The sequence below is a fragment of the Pithys albifrons genome, chromosome 2, assembly GCF_047495875.1.
Source record: "Pithys albifrons albifrons isolate INPA30051 chromosome 2, PitAlb_v1, whole genome shotgun sequence".
NCBI lineage: Eukaryota > Metazoa > Chordata > Aves > Passeriformes > Thamnophilidae > Pithys > Pithys albifrons.
The window spans coordinates 65150590-65175395 of NC_092459.1; the positions used below are offsets into that span (position 1 = coordinate 65150590).

The 24806-nt window shown below is 39.0% G+C and overlaps 1 protein-coding gene across 5 annotated transcripts in view; it reads right to left on the minus strand.

The window, feature by feature from the left end:
* PLEKHG1 (pleckstrin homology and RhoGEF domain containing G1) overlaps positions 1-24806 on the minus strand; it is a 175076-nt gene that overhangs the window by 17420 nt on the left and 132850 nt on the right. For all 5 annotated transcript variants that reach the window (XM_071549324.1, XM_071549327.1, XM_071549328.1 and 2 more), the window contains 4 exons: positions 13249-13349; positions 8297-8366; positions 1111-1157; positions 542-692 (listed from right to left, as the gene is read on the minus strand). In XM_071549324.1, coding sequence (XP_071405425.1) covers positions 542-692; positions 1111-1157; positions 8297-8366; positions 13249-13349 — 369 coding nt within the window. The remainder of the gene's footprint in view (positions 1-541; positions 693-1110; positions 1158-8296; positions 8367-13248; positions 13350-24806) is intronic.

Below are 24806 nucleotides of genomic sequence, written 5' to 3' on the forward strand. Positions count from 1 at the left end.
GACTCTCTAATAGGAAACATATGTTGAAAACGTTAACAATAAAGGAGGAATTTCCGAAACTTGCTTAATTCACTGAATATGGAAAGAGTTCCCAATTCCTTCGCCATTTCTCTCCATAAAATTCTTAGCAGTCAGGGTGTTTATATGTATTTAGTCCTTCTTTCAACCACCCCCAACAATGCAACATATGGAAAAATGCTGTTCTTCATTGGAAAAATAAATTTGTGTAAAAATGCACATGACAAGAATTTTCCAAACAACCTAAGAATTACAGACCACTTTTCAAAATAAGTGCTATTTATTTGTTTGCACAGACCGACTCAATGTGCCTAAAACGATTACCATAAATTCCCCACCCCAAATATATGCATATTGTGAGAAGCGATGAGAACAGCGTCTCCATATGTAGGAATAAAATACCCACAAAAGGAAGAGCATTTAAGGAAACCCAGAATCTTTCTAACCATCAAGCCTTGTACCAGAGGTAGGAACTCTGGCGTGCACAAGGCCTAAACAAAACACTTTTCTAATAGGTGCTTACGTGCAGAAGCAGGTGGTACTTGAGGATGCGTTGGACAGGTTTCAAGAGATAAGAGCCCAAGGGCAGAGAGTGCTGCAGAGCTTCTTGCCGCTCTCTGAAGAACTTGGCCAGCGCCTTGTTCCTCATGCACTCTGTCAATACAGCCACTGACCTGAAAACATCAATACAGAGCTTTAAGACACACTGTCTCAGTAAGTTTGTAGGTGAAGTCAGGAATTATTTTCTTCTTTCCTTGTAAAAGAGAGCAGCAGGTTTCTATTCTAATCACTGCTGTTTCTGCAACCCCTCTCTCTTACTAGGAATTTTATATGCTGCATTGCAAGAATGAATGACCAGAACAGTCAAAACACAATTTTAGATGAGTATTTTGTTTACATTTATTGTAACTTTTTTCTTTTTTACATAAAAGATAAAGTGCTTGACCATTGCTTGAATTTATAGAAGGGGGCAAAGCTGATTTTATTTATTTATTTATTTATTTATTTATTTATTTATTTTACATAGGCTCTAACTTGTATTACTTAGATTGGCCAAGGGACAAATGAAGAAAGGGAACCTATAATTCCTACCTTGGGTAGTTGGTGCAGTACTGTGTATATATGTGGAAATCTTCACTCTGCAGGGGGAGGAAAAGTTTGCATATATTGAGATTCTTGTCAAACTAGCAGCCATAGATGATGATGTCAAGACAACACCTCTAGCTCCCAATCAATGAATCCTCTGCTTTTGCTGTGATAGTCCTAACAACCAGAATTTAATTTCACTGCTTTGGGGAGGTGTCTGGGCAGGGGCAGGGATTTTTTTCCCTTTACTAGAAAGGAAAGCCATGGAAATCTACACAGAGATAAAACAAGTGGCTTCGCAACAGAGCCTCCAAGGTGCCTTATGAAAGACTATGTATCTTAAAAAAAAACCAAACAAAACCCCAAACAAAACACCATTACTACACATATCTCTTTCAAACAGCTGACTTGCACATATCTATTTTTTTTCTGTGCTAAAACACACATGTATGATACAATTGCAGAATATTCTGAGTTGGAAGAGACCCACAACTATCACTGAAGTCCATCTCCTGGCCTCACACAGGACAGCCCCAAGAATCACTCCATGTGCCCAGCATGCTTACTGTGAGAAATAAGTTTTGCAGGTTATGCTTGGTGTGTGTTTTTCAAGCAATTATAAATACTTTCACATTTGAGCACAATCTAAGTGTGAAATTAGAAGACATAAATGTGATTTTTTTTAAAGTAAATTATGTGAAGGCAGACAGCTATTACCCAAACAAGTTGCAACTAGATACGGTTGGGTTTCCACAGCTGCCTGTCACAGTGCAATTGCTCAGACTTAATGCTGACAAGCTTCTCAGAGCTAAAGTCTGAGCTTCATTTCTTTCTTCCCTGGCCTAAGTATTTTCCCTAATAATCATCAGTTAATTCCTTGTAAGAACAGGTTTCCAGAAACATTCCCATGTGCTCTAAGTCCACATCTGCCTATCAAATTCTATTGCAAATAATACACAATTTTTGCAGCTTGCTGGAGTTCTGACTACGAAAGCACAACAGAATGGCCAAGTGCTGCCAGAATCAACCACTTTTTTTTCCTAAGCCCTAGACTGATAAAACAAAATCCTCCAGTAGTAAGACCCCAGTTTCCACTCAAAGCATCTGCAGAATGGGCTCTGGCATTCTGTAGGACAATAGCTATGCTTCAGGAGGGGTTGTCTACCAGGGGTCATTGCTGGTGAATGGCAAGACCAAATATCTTTCTTGCTCTGAGGAGCACCACCACCTGTGGAGAGTCTGACACAGGCTGTGGCTTTTGTTTCTCATTGCTTGGGTTTGGTTGTTTTCTGTTAGGCCATTCATCAGAAAGAGTCATCTCAGGCAGTGTCTCTCCTTGATTCCAACAGCACTGGTCTCGTACCTCTCTCAGAGGGGTAAAGCAGGTTATGCCATTCATTTCTCCACTAAGCAGTGATCCATAAGGACCTTGTATAAAGAAAGATGCTACTCTGTATGAGTTCACGTCACTGCAATTCATTTCATTATGTCTTACTGGATTTCAATAATAACTGTTCTCAAAAAAATAAGCAAACTTCTAATAAATGTTTCCACAGGGGACTGTGATCCCCATTTACTCACTGCTGGGCTGTAAGCTTATTAAACGGCTCTTCTCTTAGAAACCTACACACCAACAAAATGTAGTCTTGATACAAATACAGTGAAATGGTTTAGCTTGATTTTTCATACTTGAACTAATTTTGTTGTCACAGGTAGTTTTTATGGCAGTATATCTACACCCCATGCCCACACCCAGACAGTGGACCTGTGTCACAGCCTGTTCATGTCCACCTTGGAATCACAGTCACACCTCCAAACCATCTGCACTCAAAATGAAGAATTAACAAACCTCAGAGCACCGCAAACATTACACTGTGCAAATTTCTGTGGCAATCACTACCAAACTAGCTAGCAGTCATAATAAGCCAGAGTGCTTAAGAGATGATGATTATTAGGATGAAATTCTGTATGGTGAAAAAATATGATTTATTTTATATATGCATATATTAATTCAAGATTTACATTTAGGAGCTTTTGGTATAAATTATAATATATTCGCTACTTATGATAACAGAATAATGCAATTTTGAGAACTACTTCATAAGCAAAGTGCAGAACATTTTGAGCCAATTTATTTTTACAGAAATATATATATATTCTGCTCATAAATATATTCATATGATTATTCTGCTCTTCAAACAAAAAGGAAAAGAATATCTGTTGTGAAATTTTCACAAATTAAAGCACTATCTGTAAAATAAACAAGGTCAAAACTTTAGGGTTACAGAGTGGACTGTGTGCACATTCCTCTCGAAATCAAAAGCATGTCTGAAATCCCTGGAAGCCTTTCTACACTCTCCCTCTTTGGTTTGGTTTTGGATTTGTTTTCTTTACACAAGGTCAAAACTACTTTTAATGAGGATTTTTTTTTTGGTTTTAAAAGAATTTTAGTCTAGCTATTAAATGGAATGATTTTTTATTAAAAAAGGTAGTTTCTCATGCCCTCAATACCTCCAAACTTTAAGAATGGTTTCACAATCATACTTGCTTTCTAAACAGACATGACACCAAATTTCTTACTCACTTACATGTGTACTCACTTCAGTGCACCACAGCTCATTTCATCACACAAAACCATCAGAAAGCATTTACTTTTATTGAGCAATGCGAGCATAATGCCAGGAGAAAGTCAAGCACATGTATTTGCCTCCAGGATAAGATTGTTGATATGCACCCAAACTTACAGATCTCTTGTCAACATCATACACCTTGCCTAGGCATCAGCCAGATTCATGTGAACTTGTTGGGAAAGTGGCCGAGAGCCACTTCCAAGAGAGGCTCTTTCTTGACCCAACAAAACCGCACTACTCAGAATGGCTGAACTCCCACTGCCTGCCTGAGTACCTGGCACCTCTGTATGATCAAAGGGTCTTTCAGTTCACACACCCAGCTGGTCTGCTCTACTTCACAATGGGTTCCTCAGAGAGAGAACCAAGTCAGTGGGAGCCATGCTAGTGCTGTAAACTATGTTCAGAAACAAAAGAAAAAACAGAACTAAGATGGATTTAATACTTTTCTCAATACTTTCACAATGTAAGGAAAACACCAGCTATGCTCATCAGTATTTCTCTGGGCATCCTTAAACTTACTCAGCTTTAAACTAGTTTTGTTGACATAAACTGTCTTCAGACCAGATTCAAACTGATCTCTGCATGGAGACTGAAATTGCTCTAGAGATCATTTTTAATCTAGGGGCCCAAAGCTGTTGTGTTGTGGTAGAGACTGCAAAAAAAAATGGAGACTCAAGCTGAGAGCTCATCTGCATTGACTGCAAATCATCCTCAAGACAAAGCCAAGTGTGAGCATATCCCAGCTATACTTAGCTGGTACCCTACTGTGGAATCAATTCACTGCACATCTTCTGCACATACATTCCCAATCTTCCCTCAGCTCTTAGTGCAATGTGCTTTTTTATAGCCATAAAAAGCACTTTAAAAGAAAATGGAGACTGAGAAAATGAGTCAGAGTGCAAGTTGAAGACAATTGCCTGGATGTCCTCTTGAGATGCTAGAATAGAGTAGTTCTCCCTTTCCCTTTGGTTAAGCTGTTTGGTGTGTCTTTCAGAAAACATATGTTCTGAATTTCTGGGGTGCTGAGTGAGAAGAGACACATGCCAGAATTCAGCTCTCCTTTACAACTCACTTAAATGTAAATGTGTAGAATACTGAAATCAATTTTCTGATGAACACTGGCATCATTACTATGAAAATGAAAGACTGAACTGGCAAAAAAAACTTGTGAACAGTCTTCTGTGTGAATAATAAGGTGATAGCACTGGAACCCTTTTATCAACCTCCAGTTACAGTTACCAGCAAAACGTCTCCAAGACCTTTTTATGTACTAGAGCTAATACAGTTCTTCTAGACAAAGAAGGAGAACCAGAACTGGTATAAACTGAACAACACTGCCCTCTGAGGCAGATTACTTCCATGCAGCAACTACTCCACACTGTTGAACAAATACGCATCCACACCATCTGCATCTTGTGGCAGAAAGAGAAGGGCAGCAATTCATGACTGGATAGCAGGTTTCAAAAAATCATGCTTTTCTGCATGTGTGTGTCTATCTGTCTGTGAGCTATTAATGAATTCAAATATCTGGTAGCGGAGGGATTTAATACAATGTTTTAAGTTGCTATTAAATATTTACATTTACATAAAGTCATAGCTTTGCATCATTTTTATTGGTTAATGAGTTTAATGTTACTGGTGAGTTTCCATTAAAGACATCTTTCCTGAAGTCTCAACAAATAAAAGCTGTCATTTTAGGGGCTATTTACTTCGGGCACTCAACACATGTTAAGATAAAGATTCAAATCCACAATTATGTGTTTTTCTTCAAACTGTGCTAGTCTGTTTTGATAATCCTTATTCTACTTCCCTTGAAAGTAAAAGTTGCAAGGCTTTTTACTACTCAAGCATGAAAGTTATATGCAGGAAGCAGTGATGTATAATCGTGTGAGGGAAATATAATAGGCTATACAAGAAATTTTATTGAACAAAACCAAATAACAAAGTCAAGTTCAAAGAGAATGATTCAAAACTAGAGCTTCAAAAATTAAGCTACCCAGACGTCTTCACAAATATCAAACATTTTAGTTCTAACAAGCTCCAGAGTTACTTTAACTGTAATTGTTCTATTTAACTTAGTGTCATTTCACAGGAATCCAAACAAAGAAATTACTGTTACTTTATGCAATTACTAAGCTTCATAGAGTGCAAAAAATAAACACAGAATCTACAGTGAGAACTCGATTATATGTTTAAAGTCCCAACAACTATGGCACTCACAGCTGAACCAGCAGAGTGGAAAAATGCCACTATATCCAGAGCTCCTGTAACCTAAGTACAGTTTCACTGGAAGCATTCAGGAAGCTCCAGCATAGCTACATCCATTAGCTAAGGCTGTGAGCTATGACTTCAGCATGATAATATCGCTGTGCTTAACGCACAGTGAAGATCTAACACACTCGGAGCAATCAAACAATAAATGGCCAAAGTCCCATAAGACTTGAAGGGCTGCATGCTGCCAAAAAAGGCAGTTTTATTTCCACTACTCAGTGCTGGGAAGACACAAGCAACTAAGAATGAACAACTGGAGTCTGTTATGTCTGTAATGACATCTTCACGGCCAAAACCAGAACTGTGGGGTATTTTGGTATTGTTTGATTTTGCTTTTAAGTGTTTGCACTTGTCTGGATGAAGCTAAAAAATGCCTGTTAGGACTGCAATCTCTAGCAATTTCTGAGCCATCAGGCACTTGCCTGCCAATAATACAAATGCTAAAAGCATTTGACAAGGGAACAAAAAGCACAAGCAATGATATGCAGATGGATTTTGGAACTAATGGCCAGAAGGTCTATCAGACAAGCCCTTTCAGTCGGCCAATTTGAAGGAGAGCACAACTTTTTCCTGGACTTACTATTATCACTTGCACCATCTCTGTTTAATATCCCAGCAGGAGTAGTCCCAGCGGCCTCATCTAAAAGCAAGCAATACAGCAGAAAGATCTACCAGCTCCACACCGTTTTAACTGTAAATATCCTCAAGGCCTCCCAGCTGGCCTTCATTGCACAGGCACTTGACTTACACACAAGTTCTTAGCCACCATGACCTCAGATCTTTTTTCCTAAGCTGTTTTCTAGTCAGCCAGACCCAGCATGTACATGGGGTTATTCTGTTCCAGAAACAGGACTTTGCACTGTACAATTTTCTCTCTCCTTCAATTCAGACCAGGCTATCTGTAGCAATAACAACATACCATAAACCCAACTGCAATGTGGCAAAAATACATCCGGCTTTTGCAGTAGTGGTGCCAACACTAAGGTCTCTCAATGCTTACAAAAGATCCATTACTAGATAAATAACAGCTTTCTCAAACTCAACTGAAGCAAGTGATCTGGTGAAACAGCAGCCCTAAGCCAGTATCACCACTCCCCTTTATGATAAAATCCCTTGTGTCACAACAGTGCCAAACAAATTACTATGCCACCATGAAAGGGTGTTTAGGGAATCCTAAATCCATGTGTTAGACTTGCTACATTGAATGCTTGATGCTGGCAATACTGAGTTCAGGACAAAGTATAAAACATGACAGGCTTTGGTTTTATGGTTTCTTTGGGACTTTTTGTGGTTTTTTTGGTGGTGTTTTGAAGGTGTTTTTTTGTGGGTTTGTGTTTGGTTTAATAAAAAAAGGCAAACACATCTGTAGAGATTATGAGAATTTAAACAACTACCCAACCCCTCTTCCACTCCTCTTCCTCCACAAATACCACGGAGATGGTATTATTTTCTTAGGACATTTGGGCTCTACAGATTCAAGGCCTGTGTAGATTCTCTGGTGAAGTCTGCATTAAACTAGCATCATCTGTAGCCCAAATTATTTTTTTTTGTCCTACCCGTTATAGTCATTCCTCTTTTCCCTGACTGGCTCTCTGGTTTTCCAACAATGAAGGTCACCTCCATTGCTTCCCCATGCTTCTTCTGCACCTAACAACTTCTCCTTCTCTGTATCTTTTGGCCTCAGTATTACCCAACAGAATAAAGATGTGAGATCCATGTTCAGAAAATTCAAAGCATTTCAGAGAGAACGAGATTTGAATCTTATGGCTAAACTTTGGACCATCCCATTTAAAAATAAAAATTAAAGGTATAGCTGCAGGATTTGGGAAAAGTGCATTTCAGAAAACAATATGGCCACAAGTATGTTAATATTGTTGCCTTTTCTAAAAATGCAGTCAAGTTTTATTCTCTAGTGTATTTAAGCTGACAAGTTGTAACTGGAGTACCACTTGATCACCTACATTAAAAAATGGAAGAAAAAAAACCCCAAACCCCCTGTTGTTAACAAGAAAAAAAACCAAGTCTGAAAATGAATTTTTAATCAACAGCTTCACCAGGTCAGTTATACAGATTGAAGAAAGTTACACCTTTTTCTAGATTTTTTTTTTTCAGAAATGCAAACCAGAGGCATATTCCTATCAGTTACTAAGAGCAATTCCTTCCCTTTTATAGATTTACTGGCTTTTCTTGGTTGATGTCACAGAAGCTCTCAGAATTAGGTCTCAAAAGCTAATAAATTAATCTTATTTCCTCCATATCACCCTAAAACTAGTGTCATGCTGCAGACTTACCTTGGAAACAAAACAGTCTGCTATAGCCACAGGATCATTTTCACAGTTTTCCAAATCTTGCAGAAGCTCACTAAAACAAAGAACAGGAAAAAGTAAGACAATTATAGTATACTTCAGAATAGGCACACTTGTGTATTTGGAACCAGGCAGTGCTTCACCATTCATGGCAGCACTTACTGCCACAGGGACTGCTAAAAAGGAAACAAGAACCCCTTTGATATCCCTCTTCCCCCCTGCCACTGGGTTTTTTATTTGTAAGCAGAGGAGAACTATAAGGAAATGGTATTTCCACATAAAAATTCAAGTCATCACAACGACTGCAGGTTGGTGATCTCTTAAGCAAAGCTGAGCCCCTTCCCTCAGGTGGTTGCCTCATCCCTAGAAATATTCAAAGCCAGGTGGGATGAGGCTCTGAGCAACCTGATCTAGTTGAAGATGTCCCTGCTCATTGCAGGGAGGCTGAACTAGATGACGTTTAAACACCCCTTCCAATCCAAACTATTCTATGATTCTATGACTGACATCTCTTCTACAATACTCATAGTGGTGTAGTCAGACAGTTGTGTAGCTCCTATATCAACTAATACAATTTAAAACTAAGAAAATTTAAAAGCTACTGAAGCATGTTCACTGTCCTATAAAGACTTTGTTTGTTCTTCAGTTTTACTTGGGCAAAGAAGATGAGAAGCTGCTCTGAAAAACACTGGTAAGAACCAAGGATGTATTACACATACAAGAAGAATGTTAAGAAGCTCAAGGACCTTAAGTTCATCTTTTCACCAAAGAAATATGGTTAGCCTAGAAAAAGTTTTCTGGAAGGGAATATATACATTTTAGATGCATAAAAAAAACACCTCACTGAGACGCTTTTATAATTTGACATGCGAAAAAGAAAATTAATTCACTGTACAGAAGTAAAGCAAGAAGGGAGCCTTTTTCCTGTTGTATGAAACTCAGTTCTCAAAAGCAAATTCAGTGACATCAAGGGCTCAAGCAGGAAAAGAAAACCACAAAGCTATCTCCTTGATCTGAACAGTCTTCAGTCTTATTGAGAGAAGTACTCAGAAAAATGAGAGAAGAAACTGAGTTTTCTGCCAAATGGTTCTCTAATAGAATTTTATTCCCCCTGTTTTCCCCTTCCCTGACTCCCACAGATGATTTTCCATGTAGGGCTACTTTTCTCCCAGTTCACAGCTGGTTCCCTGAACTAGTTTTGCCTAAGAGTTCTTAAGCCTGCATCTAGGGAACTACACTATTCCCCTGTAAGCAGATGCCATTTCCCTCTGTATGTACAGAAAGGAGTAAACCAGAAGAGCTTCCTGCCTTCTTTGCTTCTCTAATTACTGGAGGAAGGAAAGGGAGAACTCAGCAAGCAGTCACAAAGAACAAAGACAGGCAGAAACTTTAGGTTCAGCGGTCACTAAGTCACTTTGAACAGCAACAATTTCACCTCCACACCTCAATTTCTCCATTCATCAAAATAGGAATAAAAATATAATCCTTTCTTGATGCTCCAGACTCATGAAGCTCATTTACATCAGGCAAAGAAGCAAGCTGTAGCAATGGTGACCTCAGCCATTAGTTATATAGACTGACTGTGTCCCACACATGAGTTTTGGAAATAACATCAAACACACCAAACAGGCTCAGAGGATTCCTGCTGTTTGGCAGGCAGATGTTCTCCTGATGGCTTAGACTATGTAGCACCTTGATTGTAATTTTATTCCTACTGGTCTCCTTATAAAAAACCACATTATTTCTCCTTCAGGATACGGCAAAACCACTTAAATATATTCATGCAATGAGTCCAAGTTTATGCAGTAAATAGACTAGTGGTTTGTGCTTCAGCACAATTTCAAATTGTAATGTCTGGTTTTTTGAAAGATTTTTTTACCTATACTGTACTCCCTTCTGCTGTCACCTGGCCTGGGATTGCTTAAGACAGTCTGCAACTGTAAAAATAGCAAATCTGTCATGCTCAGGAATCCTGAAAAACTTAAATAAATCCCTATAATAGCATGCTGATGTGAAAAACAGGGCTATTATTATGGGCTACATTTAAGTACCTGTCAGGAAGCAGAAAAAACAATAGAAAAAACAATAGAAAAAAGTCCCCTTCACCTGAATATCCAGAGGTTTTATGCAGTTCACAGCTCTTGGCTTGTGCAACTCACTTATGCCAAACCCCCAGGCCAGAAGGGAGCATGAGGGAACTCCGATAGAGGAACTCCATGCTCGCAAGCATGAACAAGATTCAGACTGCAGTGTGATAGAAGTGCCACTGCCACTAAATACCATGTATTGAGATATATAGCTTGGGTTGTTATGGGCTGGGAAAATCTGAATCTGTATAATCCTCACAGAGAGCCAATGCTAACTCTTTTGAGATGAGAGGTAAACATAAAGAGATTGACAATTTTGCATACAGTGTATTCATTATCTTATCAAATCAAACAAATAAGTCGTATTATAATGCCTTTTAGGATGCTTTAATTTTTTGGTTTTATGAAGGCTCATTAGAAGAAGCCAGACCTTATTACCATGAAACTCAGAGCACAGGAACTGCTGAATAAAGCAGTTACAGAAAATGGCCCTGCACTCTATTTGTGTGCTTCAGTAGTCACCAAAGGCCAATGATCATGAGGGATGATCTGTGTCACCAGAAGAAGTTTCTGCTTGCCCTCTACTAAGATTGCCTGAATGTTGGTAGAAGTACTAAACTTGACCACATTTCTTTGCAGAGTTCCCCTTTCAGAATTGAGTCATGGTATCAGGGAGAATTTATCCTAAAAAGTCACTGGAAAAAATCTCAGCAGGGAAGCCAGGGAAGAAAGGCAACAAATGCTGACTTAGAGAACTCTTCCTCCTTCCAAATAAGTAAAGGAACAGTGAGGGAGCTTTTCCCAAGGGGCAGCAGGATCAGTGGACCAGTATAGTCAGTGATTCTGCTTTAAGTAATAGTTTTCTGAAAAGGATCATAGTCACAGGACTAGCAGTTACTATCCTGACCACCCTTTCCACCATTCAACACAACATCTGAACATCCTAAGTAGTTTAGCTGAGAAAAATTCCTATTTATTGAAATGAAAATTCTCAGATTTGAAAGTCTGAAAACCTCCCAATACTAAAACCTTTGATCACTGATTAATGGTCGAATTCAAAGTTGAGAAAAACAAAGTAACTCTAAAACTATACAATCATGCTCACAAAAAGTATCTGAAATTACTAAGGTAGAACTGCCAAGTGGACCTCCCTCTGATAGTAAAAATAAATAAAAAGGCTCTAGAGTATGTTTAGGACCCAGAAGCTACATGCCAAACTTCACACAGATGTAAACTTAATCCCTGAAGCTATCTTGATCTACAACGAGTGTTCACTTTTAAAAACTCAAAATTTTCATGCAGAACTTTATATCAGAAGGCCTGAAATACATTAGTAATTTACTAGAGGCTTTGGGCAACTTTCCAGTGAGTTTTAACCATTGTAAAATATCTATCTCTAAAATTGCCCCAAACTGCTTTTTTTGGTGGTGGTGTGGATTGTTTTTTGTTTTTTTTTCTAACCACTGCAAAACTTTCCCCCCATCCCCACCCCCAGCCCAATTATTCTGAGTAATGACTGATCATACTTGGAGATATTTTTATTAGGTAATATTTGCAATGATGCTGGCATAAAGGTCTGTTGTTTTTCTAGCTTTTGAAGGATCAGAAAATGTAACGACCAGGACTATGTTTTTCCATCCTGTGACCACTGGCAATCTGTAAGCTTACAGTCATTGTCTTATGGCTCTAAAGCAGGCCATGAGCCTGTTTTAGCAGGCTTCCACTATGTGTTTTCCAGCTGTTAGACATTCAGTCGAGATAGTTGTTGCAGCTGAAGTAGGACACAGTGCCTTTGTAGTTAAGCGTATTTCCACTACTCTGCAGTAGCTATTTTTAGTTTCAGGAAAAGATTTTAGGGTTCATCTTTGCCCATAAATTCTGAATAGATCCATTCTTACTCTTTGACAGTGAACAGAGATCCCAGCAGCTAAAGCACTTTAAAGTAACTTCCCATGATGATGGAAAAACATTGAAGATGCTCTTTGACGCAAGCACTCCACTTCAGAATTCGCTTCTGATTCAATTAAATTGCCTGTTGTTCTTCAAAGAACACAGCACTTGGGGACATGTTTTATCAACTATAACAAAGATAAAAGAGCTTTTACAGAAATATTGAGATATTAAACATGTAGGAACTTTATGTCAATGTATTTCTTGCATTGGTTGAATATTCAGGTTTTCCTTAAATGCTGAATAAGCTACTTCTTTTTATGTTAGCAGAGAATTGAGACAAAAGTAGCAATAGCATGCTACTAAAACTGCAGATACGGAGGTCCCACACAATGTGGCACTAGCTATACAAGCAGGAAAGTTTATTCCAGGCTCCCAATATACACTAGAATCCCATCTGCAGAGTTTTAGAGAAGGCTGGAAAGATACTGAAGAGAAGACTTCAATAAAGGAAAGATACTTGAACACAGTTTTGGGAAATTAATTCAGGGAGTCCTCAGAAGTATAAAACACTACAAAACTCAGATCTGGGGGATGTACATAGGTACACAAAAGGACCTTATATAGAAGGAATAAAATGTCTCTTTATTAAGGCAAAAATTTCATTCACAGTGCTCTTGCATTAGGCTCAATTAAGGCACAGAGCAGGTTAAGCTTACATTCATGTAAATACCAAGCATAAAAATAAAAAACATAAATGGAGACCGCACTTGATTCATCAAGTAAATAGCTAAAAAAATCTGATCTCAGCAAACCACCTTTGCTTAGAAACAAAACTAGATCATTTCTCAATTTACAGACCTTGGCCACATTAGAGTGATAAAAGCATCTTGGTTGGTTTGCTCCCTCCCATTAATACAGGCTACTGAACTGTTTTCATTTAGTTTAATATGACTTTACCTGTTGAAATGGTAGATATCCCGTATGTTTCCAAACAGGGCTGATCGCTCTTCTGTCCCCAGGGAGAGCTTGGTCTGGTCAGTGATACAATCGAGGTAATCCTACAAGAGAAATGACAGTAAGGTCTTCAGACATTTCCTCCTTTCCTAGATCAGTAAACAGAGCTATGTTTTATTGCACAAGATGACTCTCTTCATATCAGTTTCACCTTATTATTACAATAGAGCCTTCAGCAAGCCCCTCTGTGAACAGTCACTCTATTATGAACAGTAACAGTACTCATCTGTTCACTGAAAGCTAAGTTATACCTCTTAGATGGGACAGCCAATTTTTCTTGCTACTGATAAACAAATGTTTTCAGATTTCATTCACAGTGACAGTTTAATTGATCATCTGACTGTCTCAAAGACAAAAAGAATGTAAGAGATGAAGAATGCAATTTAATGCAGTCTTAGTAAGAGAAAACCTATATAAGGACGACCAGAAAGCATATGGGCAACAGAGGCTCAGAAAAGCAACCACTAAAAAAATATTTAAAAAAAAAATCATAGCTACCAAACAATGCAGTGTGTGTAGAGGACAGATCTCAATGTATATATGTCCACAGAATTTACCATGCATAGAGTTACATTGCAAATTACATTGCTATATACTTTAGCAAAGATTTCTTCTTGCATTTACAAGAGTGACAGTGTCTCATCCAGGGACTTTAATTGAATATGAACATGACAGCTAGAAAAAGCTCAGATTAGTAGTGTTCTGGGATAACAACTTTCCCATCTCATCCCTCACTTTGATGACAGCTCAATGTCACCTTTCAATCTGTTGCTGCAGCATTAAAAATCTCAGATAAGGGCAAACAAATCCAGCAGGCTATTCAAGTAACTACAACTCATTAACCAAGAAACCCAATGTGCTGCCACATTCATGAAGAAATTCTTCTGGAGTATGGAAATAAAATAAAAGTGAAAACAGCTGAAACAATGTGAAATAAAAATAAATAAAATCCCTTAGCCTGGAGCTAGACAATGTGGTGTGGCAACCACCCAAAAGCAACACAGCATTACGTCTTGCTGCAAGAAAGGAACCCTACAAAACATCAATGGGCCTGTGAAAACATATAAGATACAACTGGGTTCCAGAGTTTAAAGAAAAAGGTATTACAGATCACATACACTGGCCAAGAATTATTCTCTTCGTAAATTCTGTGAAGACAAAAGGTTTGGATCAACCATGGACCTGGGTTTTGGATTCTAGATGCCCTCATAAGGAAAGTTAAGAATTGCAGCACTTAAGCCTCCATGCTCATATCCTTCTTTCCAACTGAAATAACATCAGCAGAATCACAGGTGTAAGCAAGATTCAGGTTTAGGTATCAGCAGAATTTTCTCTCCCCTCCCCCCAATCCTAATGCTCAATAATCTATACTCTTTCGTCCCCCTTATCACTCCCAAAACTCAGTACTTTTTGCCCAGGGAAAGCAAGTAAGTTTATTCCAAGGCAACCCTAGTGTCTTTAAGAAGAGCACCAAGTGGCAGTGGGCAAGCAAGCAGGCAGGCCCCTGGAGAGTCATGTCATTTCTTTTGTGATGGTATCCAATCCGTACTCTATCTTCCCTCCTAGCTGACTACAGATTCACAGCCCACACCTGTCCTTGAAGTGTATTTGTGCAGTAAGTCATTGGAACTGCATCCTGAACACACCCTGCACTTGTCCTTGGCTTTTTATTTATACTCAGAAGCTTCAGAAAAGTAAAAGGTTCAGGATGGCGAGGAAGACAGGGCTGAAGCAAGCAATATCATAGGTCAAAGGCAGAAGCAGATGACAGATCCAGTGCTATTCCAGTGATGGTATTATATAAATAACTGCTTCTGCCCACAAATACATAAGTTTATTATATAAAAGCAAAGAACAAAAAAGCTCCAGAGGAACTGTGATCCTACAAAAATACTTTAGAGTTAGGAACACTGCAGCACCCTGAGCTGATATTACAGGGTGGAGTGCAGAGGAATGGAAATCTTACAATAAGTAACTCCATACAGCACATTTAATGAATAAGGAGTTCCTTTCCAATTCATTCTGCATAGCTGAATCTTGGATTTCTTCAAATAACAAACAGTTCACAGTTATTTTCAGTATAGTAAATAGTGTTATATACATGACCTGGTTTTTGTTCCTTTTGTCCTTCTACCCATTTTTTCTCCATATATGCATATTCTTCTCAGTCTTTTACCAATTATTAGTAAGAAAGAGGGAACCAGGTACCTTTCTGATATTGCTGCCAAACAGCAGCCTGCAGGTGTTTTGGCAGTTTTCCTTCACTCCCATAGCATATGGCAGTATCAGCTTATATACCACACCCCCACAGTATGTGCTCTCTTTTGCTAGAAGTTGCTTAAGATTGTGCTTCAGGCCCCCTTCTGCATCCAGCATCAGATCAGAAACAACCGAGAAACTAATGGTTGGATTTGTGCTTACATGGGGCAAGGGAAGATTTACTCAAAACTCTTGGGATTCAGAGCTACTTTGTAACCTCACCTCATACTGTTAGGAAATCATACAGGATTTGGGGACTGGTTTCCTGTTTCCTCTTTTTATTTTATTTTTTTATATGTCTACAGACATGTTTAAGTTGTTGATATTGGTGTAAGCAGATACCTGAGCTAGACACAAACTGCCTAATGTGACAAAGACAGTAGGGCAATCACAGCAGCAAAAAGCTTCAGGTATCTGTGTTTATGTGAAAAGGGTCAACACTGGACAGTCTTGACACAGTGGTCTCATGAAGTCCAGGCACAGCACAGCAGCACACCACTTGCACTGACTCAGCAAGTGGGACCTGTCTGATTATACTGCTTTATAGAGCACCTGTGCACTAATAAAGGCTTCATGAACTTATCCAGGAAACAGATGCAGTATTGGCATATAATATTCACTGCAAGGACAACACCACAGGCAGATAAAAGCTACCCAGACATGTTTTTTTTTCCTAATTATTTTCTTAGCACATGGTACTTTACCCCCATGGTAGTCACTGCAACCTCCTGCTGCATATCAACAGCTGTTATCATCTGAAGCCATAATGAAAGGTTTGGAGCTACAATATAACAGGGCAGGCTTGCAACCATAATGACATGGTGCAGAAATCAATGAAATTTATCAGAACAGAGTACCGGCCTTATTCATTTTATTTGTTTCTTGTCAGCATCTATGGACCCTCTGTCGGCACAGAATGCTTTGTTTATAACCTTCGCCTTCACTAGCCTTTTATTGCTTCTCTACAGTTATGGCAAAAACATTTAGCTTACTTCATAGGAGAAAAAAAAAACATTCACAAATGTCAGTCTCCTTAGATTGATTTACAAACCAAGGTTTGCTCTAATGGTATTGCACAATTTCCCTCTCTCATTTCCTGAAACCCTCCAAAAACTAGAAGAGTCTTGCCAGACTGCCCTGCCTTCCTTGCTGGGTTTGACATCCTCTCCATTTGTCTTTCACCATGCCAAATCCATCAGAAGGAATGGCTGCTAGAAGATGTATATCCTGACTACCATCTCCTCCTCCATAATCACACAAGAAAGATCTCTAGAGGAATAAAATGATGAAAGCACTAACCTCAGAGATTAAAAAAAAATATGTATTGGAAATAAGATAAAAGTGTCAAGAAAAGGACAAAATGAGCAACAGTATTTTCACATACTGATTAATGTCTTCCATGACCAAACTTTAGAAACCAAATACAAATTAGTGGGACATTTTCATCTGGCCACCCAAGTCTTCCTTTAAAAACATTATTGATTGTTGTTCAGTCCATAATATAAGTCAGCTATTAATGTGGCAATGTTAAAACTACACATTAAAATGATAATGTTAATGGTAATGTTAATATGGTATTGCTATAAAAATGGGTTAAAGCCACATTGCCTTGTAAAACAAGAATTCGTTTTTATCCTCCCCTGCAAGAAACATATATACCATAGAAGTCTTTAGTAATCCCTTTATAGGGCTGGACAGTGCATAAAAGAATATCATCAAAGATAAGCTCCCACTTCTGAAACTTTTCTGTAGGAGAAAAAGAATTGGCATCTCTGCTGCCCTGTCCTACCTCTACTGATTGAACAGAGAGAGAAGGAACTTCACAAACACTGCTGTGATGCTGAGACTTTGCTGTCTAGCAGCAATTATCTCCAGTTCCCACATGAGTAACACAACCACTAACCCAAGGTTGCAAGCAACACACATTGTCATACAGTGGGATAATGCAGCTGAATACTTACAGTTAACTAATAGGTATATTTTTAGCTGTAGATGCCCAGTTTGAGCATCATAAAAATCAGAATCATACTTTATTTCTGTTAAAGGTGTTGCACATTAATGATGCCTGGAAATGAAATCTCAAAAAATGCTTGCACTGTCCGTCATAGAGATTCTCTACATGCAAATACAGCATCTTGAATAAAGAAAATTTCTGCAAGCATGTCTTTCCAGTTTCTACTTTTAGTGGAAAATGGGGTGCCAGGCAAGGGTGGGATGGCTATTTGGTGGGTTATTTTAAAGATATCTGAAGTTGGAAAACCCTCACACATTGGCCAAAACACAGACAGGTCTGAAAGACCAGCACTTACCTGAGGGCTATGAACTGACTGAAAGCCAAAGCCAGGGCCTTTCTGAGGACAATGCAGACTTGGAGACACAGCCATCTCTGTTCACCTCAGCAATGTAAGCAGAAAGTTTCTGTGCTCTGTGTGCTTCCTACTCCCGTGTTCTATTTGCTTTACATCCCTCAGTACCTTGTACATAAGACTGCCACTTGTCAGCAGCAACAAAGCTCCATCCCTGTGGGAAATGGGTCTGTCAGGCCTTGCAGATGGGCTTTGAAGCACCAGCCTACATGCTTGCAGAGCACTGCCCCTGCCACCAAGGGGGAAGGACACGGAGAACACCTCCCAGCACTGACAGCCAGCCAGCCTCCAAATGGGAACAGCAAAAGCCATATGCTTTATACAGTCTGTCACTAGACATTGTTTGGGATTGATGTCTTTCCTCTCCAATGTCTGTGCAGAAGAGCAGAGTCTCTGAGCTGGCAGGAGGCCACCTTGCTGGCATTAGCCCTATCCCCAGGCAGAGGGTGGAGGAAGCCACACCGCACTCACCTGTGCCTACAGCCAACTTCCTCAGAAATCTCAATCTACACGTGCAGCTGGCTCACACGCAGCCTGCGGATAACAGCAATAAAGCCTGATACAGTAAGATGATACTCCACTGACTGACTGCTTGTAGAAAGGGCAAAGATTGATGGTGACAGCATTGATGAGAACATGGTATGAAGAAAGACTAAAAATAGAGAAGTTTCCTTTCCACTGTCTAACATTGCAGAGTAAGGTGACTATGACAGAGTTCTCTACACTTTCCATAGTTAGGGGTCTGCAAATAAGTTAAAGTTAACAGTATTAACTTAAATTTTACCTAGAGAAGAAGAGGAAAAAAAGTACTTTTTCCATGTAGCTATTCTTGAGGGGCAGATTTTTGATAATCAATATGACTTCCTAACCTATATTATAGATGTTAAAACACTGTCCCATTACAGTTACTAAAGTCTGCAAGCAGTGACCCCTAGTAGGTGCCTTTGACTTCATCCACATGCATGGAAAACCATAGGGGGAGTTAAGTGTCAGCCAAAATTAGCAGTTAGGAATTCCTGAGTCTAACACTATGTCTTGCACCTTGAAAATACATGCTTTCTTTGGTTGAGGCTGGAAGTTGGAAATTTCTCGGGCACATCAATGTCAACTACGTAACAGTCAGGAGATCTTGTCACAGGACTTCAAGCTGTCAGACCATACTAGTCTCAGGAAATTAACTAAAGAATTTGCCCTGGAAAACTTTATCAGTGAGAGGTCCCTCAACACTGTTGCACTGCACTGACTCTGACCATAGGGTCCCTGGGCAAAGACAACTGCCTTGCCAGTATACATAGCTGGGAGACAGCAGAATAGCTTTCTGCAGTTGTGGGATCCCCCTCACTGCTTTAGAGTCTGAGCCTTTGAAACAAGCTCTGCACATCCTCTTGCCCTTGCCCCAATGTCTGAAGATGCCCGTATCAGTTTCCAGCACGGATTTAGCTCCCTTCTAGGACTGAGGTGGAAGGAGGCATGTGTCCTGCAATGCCTCCACCTGCCCAGGGGTTTATGTCATTTCTTTTTGCCCAGTGCATGCTTTCTTCTTCTGTCCCATGAGCCATTTTAGCAGGAATGCTATGCCTATAAAGCTCTCTGGAGGGTCAAAATCTGACACCAGCCAATCCAGCACTGAACTGTCAGCCTGCCTGGATGGACTGCTTTCATGGATTTTTGCCTTCTTTGCTGTAGTGAATTTTTGCTCTAATGAAACACAGTCAAAGTTCAATAATATTCCTTTGTTCAACTGCGGGAATTTCATGCTAAAATCTCCCATCTTAAAAGGACACCTTGCAAGGCAGGCCATCAATTAAATCAAACTGTAATTTGATAGAGATGCATTAAAAGCAGTCACAAGCTGAAACCGGGATTCATGGATTGTACGTAGACAAATCCCCTAAATAATTCATCATCTGTACAGATGATAGAGGTAAATCACTAGAAATGGAAACTCACATGAAACCCCATTTAGACACTTCAGCACACTAAGTTATTGAAGTTGTAACCCATTGATTAAAAACATGTCCTACACCTGCCTTCAGGTATCAGCCAACACCAACTGCTAAATCACAGATACATGGATTTTTCTCAGAAGTTAGCACTCAAAATTGCTGCTCAGACCTAAGGTAAGAAGCAAATTCAGAGCACAGGTCGAGATCATGGAATAACAAATGCTGTCAGTAGTTTACTGACATTTCATTGGGGAATTATGTGAGGCCTTCATCTAATGACTTCTGAAAGTTAAGAGGAAACACAGAAGAAATAAGTTACAATAATGAGGCCAGTTGAATGAAAACATTACACAGTAGTTAGGATGTCAAATATTTCCAGATTGCTAGGCAGATGAAGCAAAAGCTCTAAAGATTTCTAAATTCACATCATTGGTGTCAATCGTCATTATCATTTAATAATCTCAAGGTTTTCCAAAAATGTACCAGCTTAAAGTGTTTTGTTAATTATAAATTTAAAAAAAAAATCTCAAAATTCATCAGGACATCTATAAATTAATTCTCACAACACAGCTTAGTTAGTCTGATTATAAACTTGTTGAACCATAGTCAAACAAAACACTGAGAATTATTAAGGCGTATTTGGCCTTTGAATGTATGAATCACCCAGGAAAGGAACCCGAGTCTTACGCTGTAGACACTTGCCCTGTTAAATAAACTTTCCTCAATTTGTAAGGCAAATGAATGTTAACATTTTTTAGAAAAGACCTCATTATGCTTAAAAGTTAAATGAGACATTCCAGATGAGAAATGTTTATTTTAAAATACAAGAATGGAAACTGAAAGAGTCTGTTTTCCAAAGAATGGAAATGCAAACCCAGCATAATGAAGAAAATCTGCACACATACTAAACACATATTTATCTTAACCTTAGTAACCACATGATTCCCAGAAACTTATGGATGGTTTTTATTATTAATATATGAACAGCAATGAAATGGAACCTTATAGTAGTGGGTGGTTTGCAAGTAAAAACTTTTTCAATGTCTCTTATTTGCAAAATGGTCTTCTCCTGAAACCACAAAAAATAGCAGTGAGCTCCACACTTTCATCTGCAGGAGCAGTAAAAGCAGAAAAGAGACTGCTATGTGGTTTGTTAAGTGTTCAGGTTTAAAGGTCATGGATTACTGGAACACTGTTCATTGACAAGTAGTATTTAATAAAACTGATATAACAAATTTAAAAGCAGTTAAATATTTCCATGGATCAAAATGGAAATGGCTATAATAAGCAAATAAAACTCCAGAAACTATGGCTCGGCTGGAAATGCAGAAATTTGTTGGCATTTAAAGTATCGTCTCCAAATTTTGAAATTTCTTTACAAAAAATCCCAATAATTTTGAAAAAAAACCCTCATTAAAACATTATAATGTTTACTGACAATTTTGCAGCATAAGCTGCACTTCCTCTCCCGGCCTTAGCTCTCAGACCTGTTCCTCACAGTTTTGCTGCCCACCCTCTATAAACTTGTTGCTTTTGTAGAGCTGCTGCTGCTCTGTTCTGTGGAACTCTGTATCTGCTGCTAGTGAGCAACAAGAAGCAAGAGGGCAGAGGTGAACAGACTTCTCTTTTATTACTTTCTGAATCCCACCAGGGATACAACCACCCAAGCCAGCCTCAATACAGTCAGAGGAACGATGTTTCATTCCTGAAGCCTCCTGCTCACCACCAACACTTTTAAATGGCACACTCCATATTTAATTACATCTTCCCCTTGCCTCCCTGCTCCCAAAAGAAAAAAGTACTCTGGAGCAGAAGATTAACTTTCATCCTTTTATCGATATTCACTCACATTCAGAAAGTGGGTAGGAGGTTGCAAACAGCATGGTTGATTGATTTACACCCTGCTGCAAGAAAAGGGAGGACAAGAGTAAGAGCAGCTAGGCTTTTTGGCAATTCTGTGGCTCCCTGGAAGAGCAGCAGCCCTCCTCGCTGCTTCTCTCCCATCCACAGCTTAAGAAAGACTTACTGTATATTTATAGACAGCTCATTTTTTGCTACAGTATAACTCACCCTTTTATGCTGTCCAGATACAGAGCTGACCTTAAAACAAACACAAAGCTATGGCTGTACATTCGTACTGTCTTAATGTTTGCAATCCCAGTCAAATGGTGAAACTCTGAAATCACCTGACAAAGACAGTCTCTGTCCCAACAAGTTTCTACAATCAAGCTGTAAGATAAGAACTGGATGCAAAGTACAGGTGCAGGAAACCCAAGACAGCAATGATATTTTATTTAGTCACTTTCAAGTACTTGGAAACATGCTGAATGAAAGAAATTTATGAATGTTGCCAGCAGAAATAAGACAAGCGATAATGCAGATAAGAAAAAAACATGCATCAGTATATTTAACCCTAGCTTTTCTACTTCCTGTGAAGTTAGTGTACAAACAGCTCCCTGTTCATGCCACAACATAAGGTGCTTACATCACTCAAGTAGTTTGTTAGGTTACATCTGATTGTCCACAACACAATATATTCCTACTGCAGAGCTATAAAACCTCTTTTTTCAAAGCCCAGAATCATTCTTAGCCTGCCCAGGAAAACAAGGTTTTGGTTTTGTTTCTGCTTTTGTTTGGTATCATTAAAAGGCACATATGATGAGAGGCTTATAGCATATGTAGCTGCCAAAACACTTTTGTTGAAGATCCTGGAGTTCCAGAAACAACCTCATCTAAAACTATTTAAGACACAAACAACAGTTTGTGTATATTTTCATTACTTTACATTGCTTTAGGGTTTTTTTTAATATGGCTCACATTCAGGAAGCAAGAAGTCCACAGGGAAAACCAAATTATTCCACTACATCAGAAGAAAGAAGTCTGACTTACTTTATGTACTGCTTTAAGTGTAGCCAGAACAGCTGTTTACACCTGTTTGGGGTATTCCTAGCTACCTCACTTCTCAGCAGTCTGCACTGGGGATTATGGTCCTGATTTGTAAACAGCAATTCCACAAATGAAACACAATACTGATGTTCTCCAGTACAGCTGCCTACAAATTCATTACAGACTTTGTAAGTGGAACATTTTTCTGCTCTGATTTATACTGCTGTAATTCTTCGTAAAGTTCACAGACTTTGAGAAGGCTTCTTGGATATGTACTGATATGCTTTAGTTTCAGCTATTGTATCTCAAATATTATTGGAAGAAGCTTCCCTTGCTTTTAAGCCAAGCTTCCCCTAATGAAAAAAGAGCAGTGAGAAAATTCAGCTCAATAGTGTAACAAATGCTAATCACAGTTACTGTCATGGCCATAATATTATCACTGTCATGGCCATAATATTTGTTTTGCAGGTAATTTAAATTGCTCATCCAAATTTTCTAAAAGCATAATGATAAATCCCTAGTCAGAAATGCCAGTATGTATGCAAATCTTCTTTAAATGCTTTTTAAAGCCATAGTAAGACAAATTTCAAAGGAAGAATCTCACTCTGAGTATCACTGTTTTGCTTTAAATCTAAACTGAATATCTTTCCTCTCTATATGGGACAGGGTCTGCAAGTGGTCCAAGAGAGGCAAGCCTGTTTCTAAATCATCACTCTGTTTATGAGGAAACTAAGAGTAAACTCCCTGAAAATCATGCAGTTATCACCCAGGTTCCCTCTTTTGTTCTCAAGATTTAACACAAATAAATATGTCAGCAGGCTTTGTCATACAGATTAAATTTGCAAAACTGCAGTAACGTATATATGAAGATGAGATTTTGGTCCATGGCTTTAAAGTTGTATGGTAAGCTAACTTCTGCTTTAATGCCCTGAATTAAAATACTAGTTCTGAGACCACACATCACTGTTTCCTATACTGAGTGAAACAGAAGTGATGAAAAACCTTTGGAAGAATGCCATCACTACAGTCTGATGGTTACAGCAGTGCCCTAAATTCAGGGTGCTTATATAGGAGGGATCAGTACACCCCCACACATCAGACATCGCTTCTTATTATCATTCAATAAACCTTCCACTGAAGCACTCTGTGAAGTTTCTCATCTACAAAATGCTCAAAAGGAGCAGCTCTGCTAATTTACCGTTTCTGTTGGTGGGTGCTGGAATTCTGTACTGTGAAACAGAGGCACTGTCTCAGAGCCACATCTTCACATGCAACTTAAGTTAGCAATCTAAAAGTATCTTCCTCAGGTATGCAGGTTAGCGGGCATAGAAAAAGAGGTCACATATAAAAATTAAGTGTAAGGTGGGAACTAACATTATGAGATGCCCTACCTATATTGGGATTCCCATCTTTTGAATCTAAAAAGAATTAACTTCCAGAGTTAAGCTATCCAGCTTCACAAGCTTTTCCTAACACATCACAAGTGACAATGTGTGCACTTTTTTTTAACTAATTGCCTAAAATGTAGAAGGAGACATCCTTTAACTGCACCACTGGGAGACAGGAAACTGGAAACAATAAAATTCTGATACTGACTTCCTCTCAGAAGAGTTTCCTTTAATCATTGGTGCCACAACACGTATCTACCTCAAACATCCAATACTTCCCCTTTCAAGGCCTACTCCCACCCCCAAAGGGGTATATAATTTTGGCAGGCATGTTCACCTTAGATGAAGCTTTCCACACCAGAAACCTCTCTCCCTGATGAGTTGTTCTAGGAGATTTCAGCAAAAGCATTCCCCTGGGGCTTTTTGAGAAAAATGTCCCTTTTTGCTCATAATGAAAACTTTTGGTGACCTTTCCCCTGAGAAGACAAGCACCCCCAGGCTGACTAGCAGGGACATGAACCATATACTCATGTCTAAAGGAGAGACAGTAGCAGATTCAAGCATAATGTAGACTTTGTTTTTGAGAGCATGCCTTTTGCTATCTTTGTCTAAATTCCCCTATATCTTACCATGAGGGAAAGGGGTGGGCAGGGGAC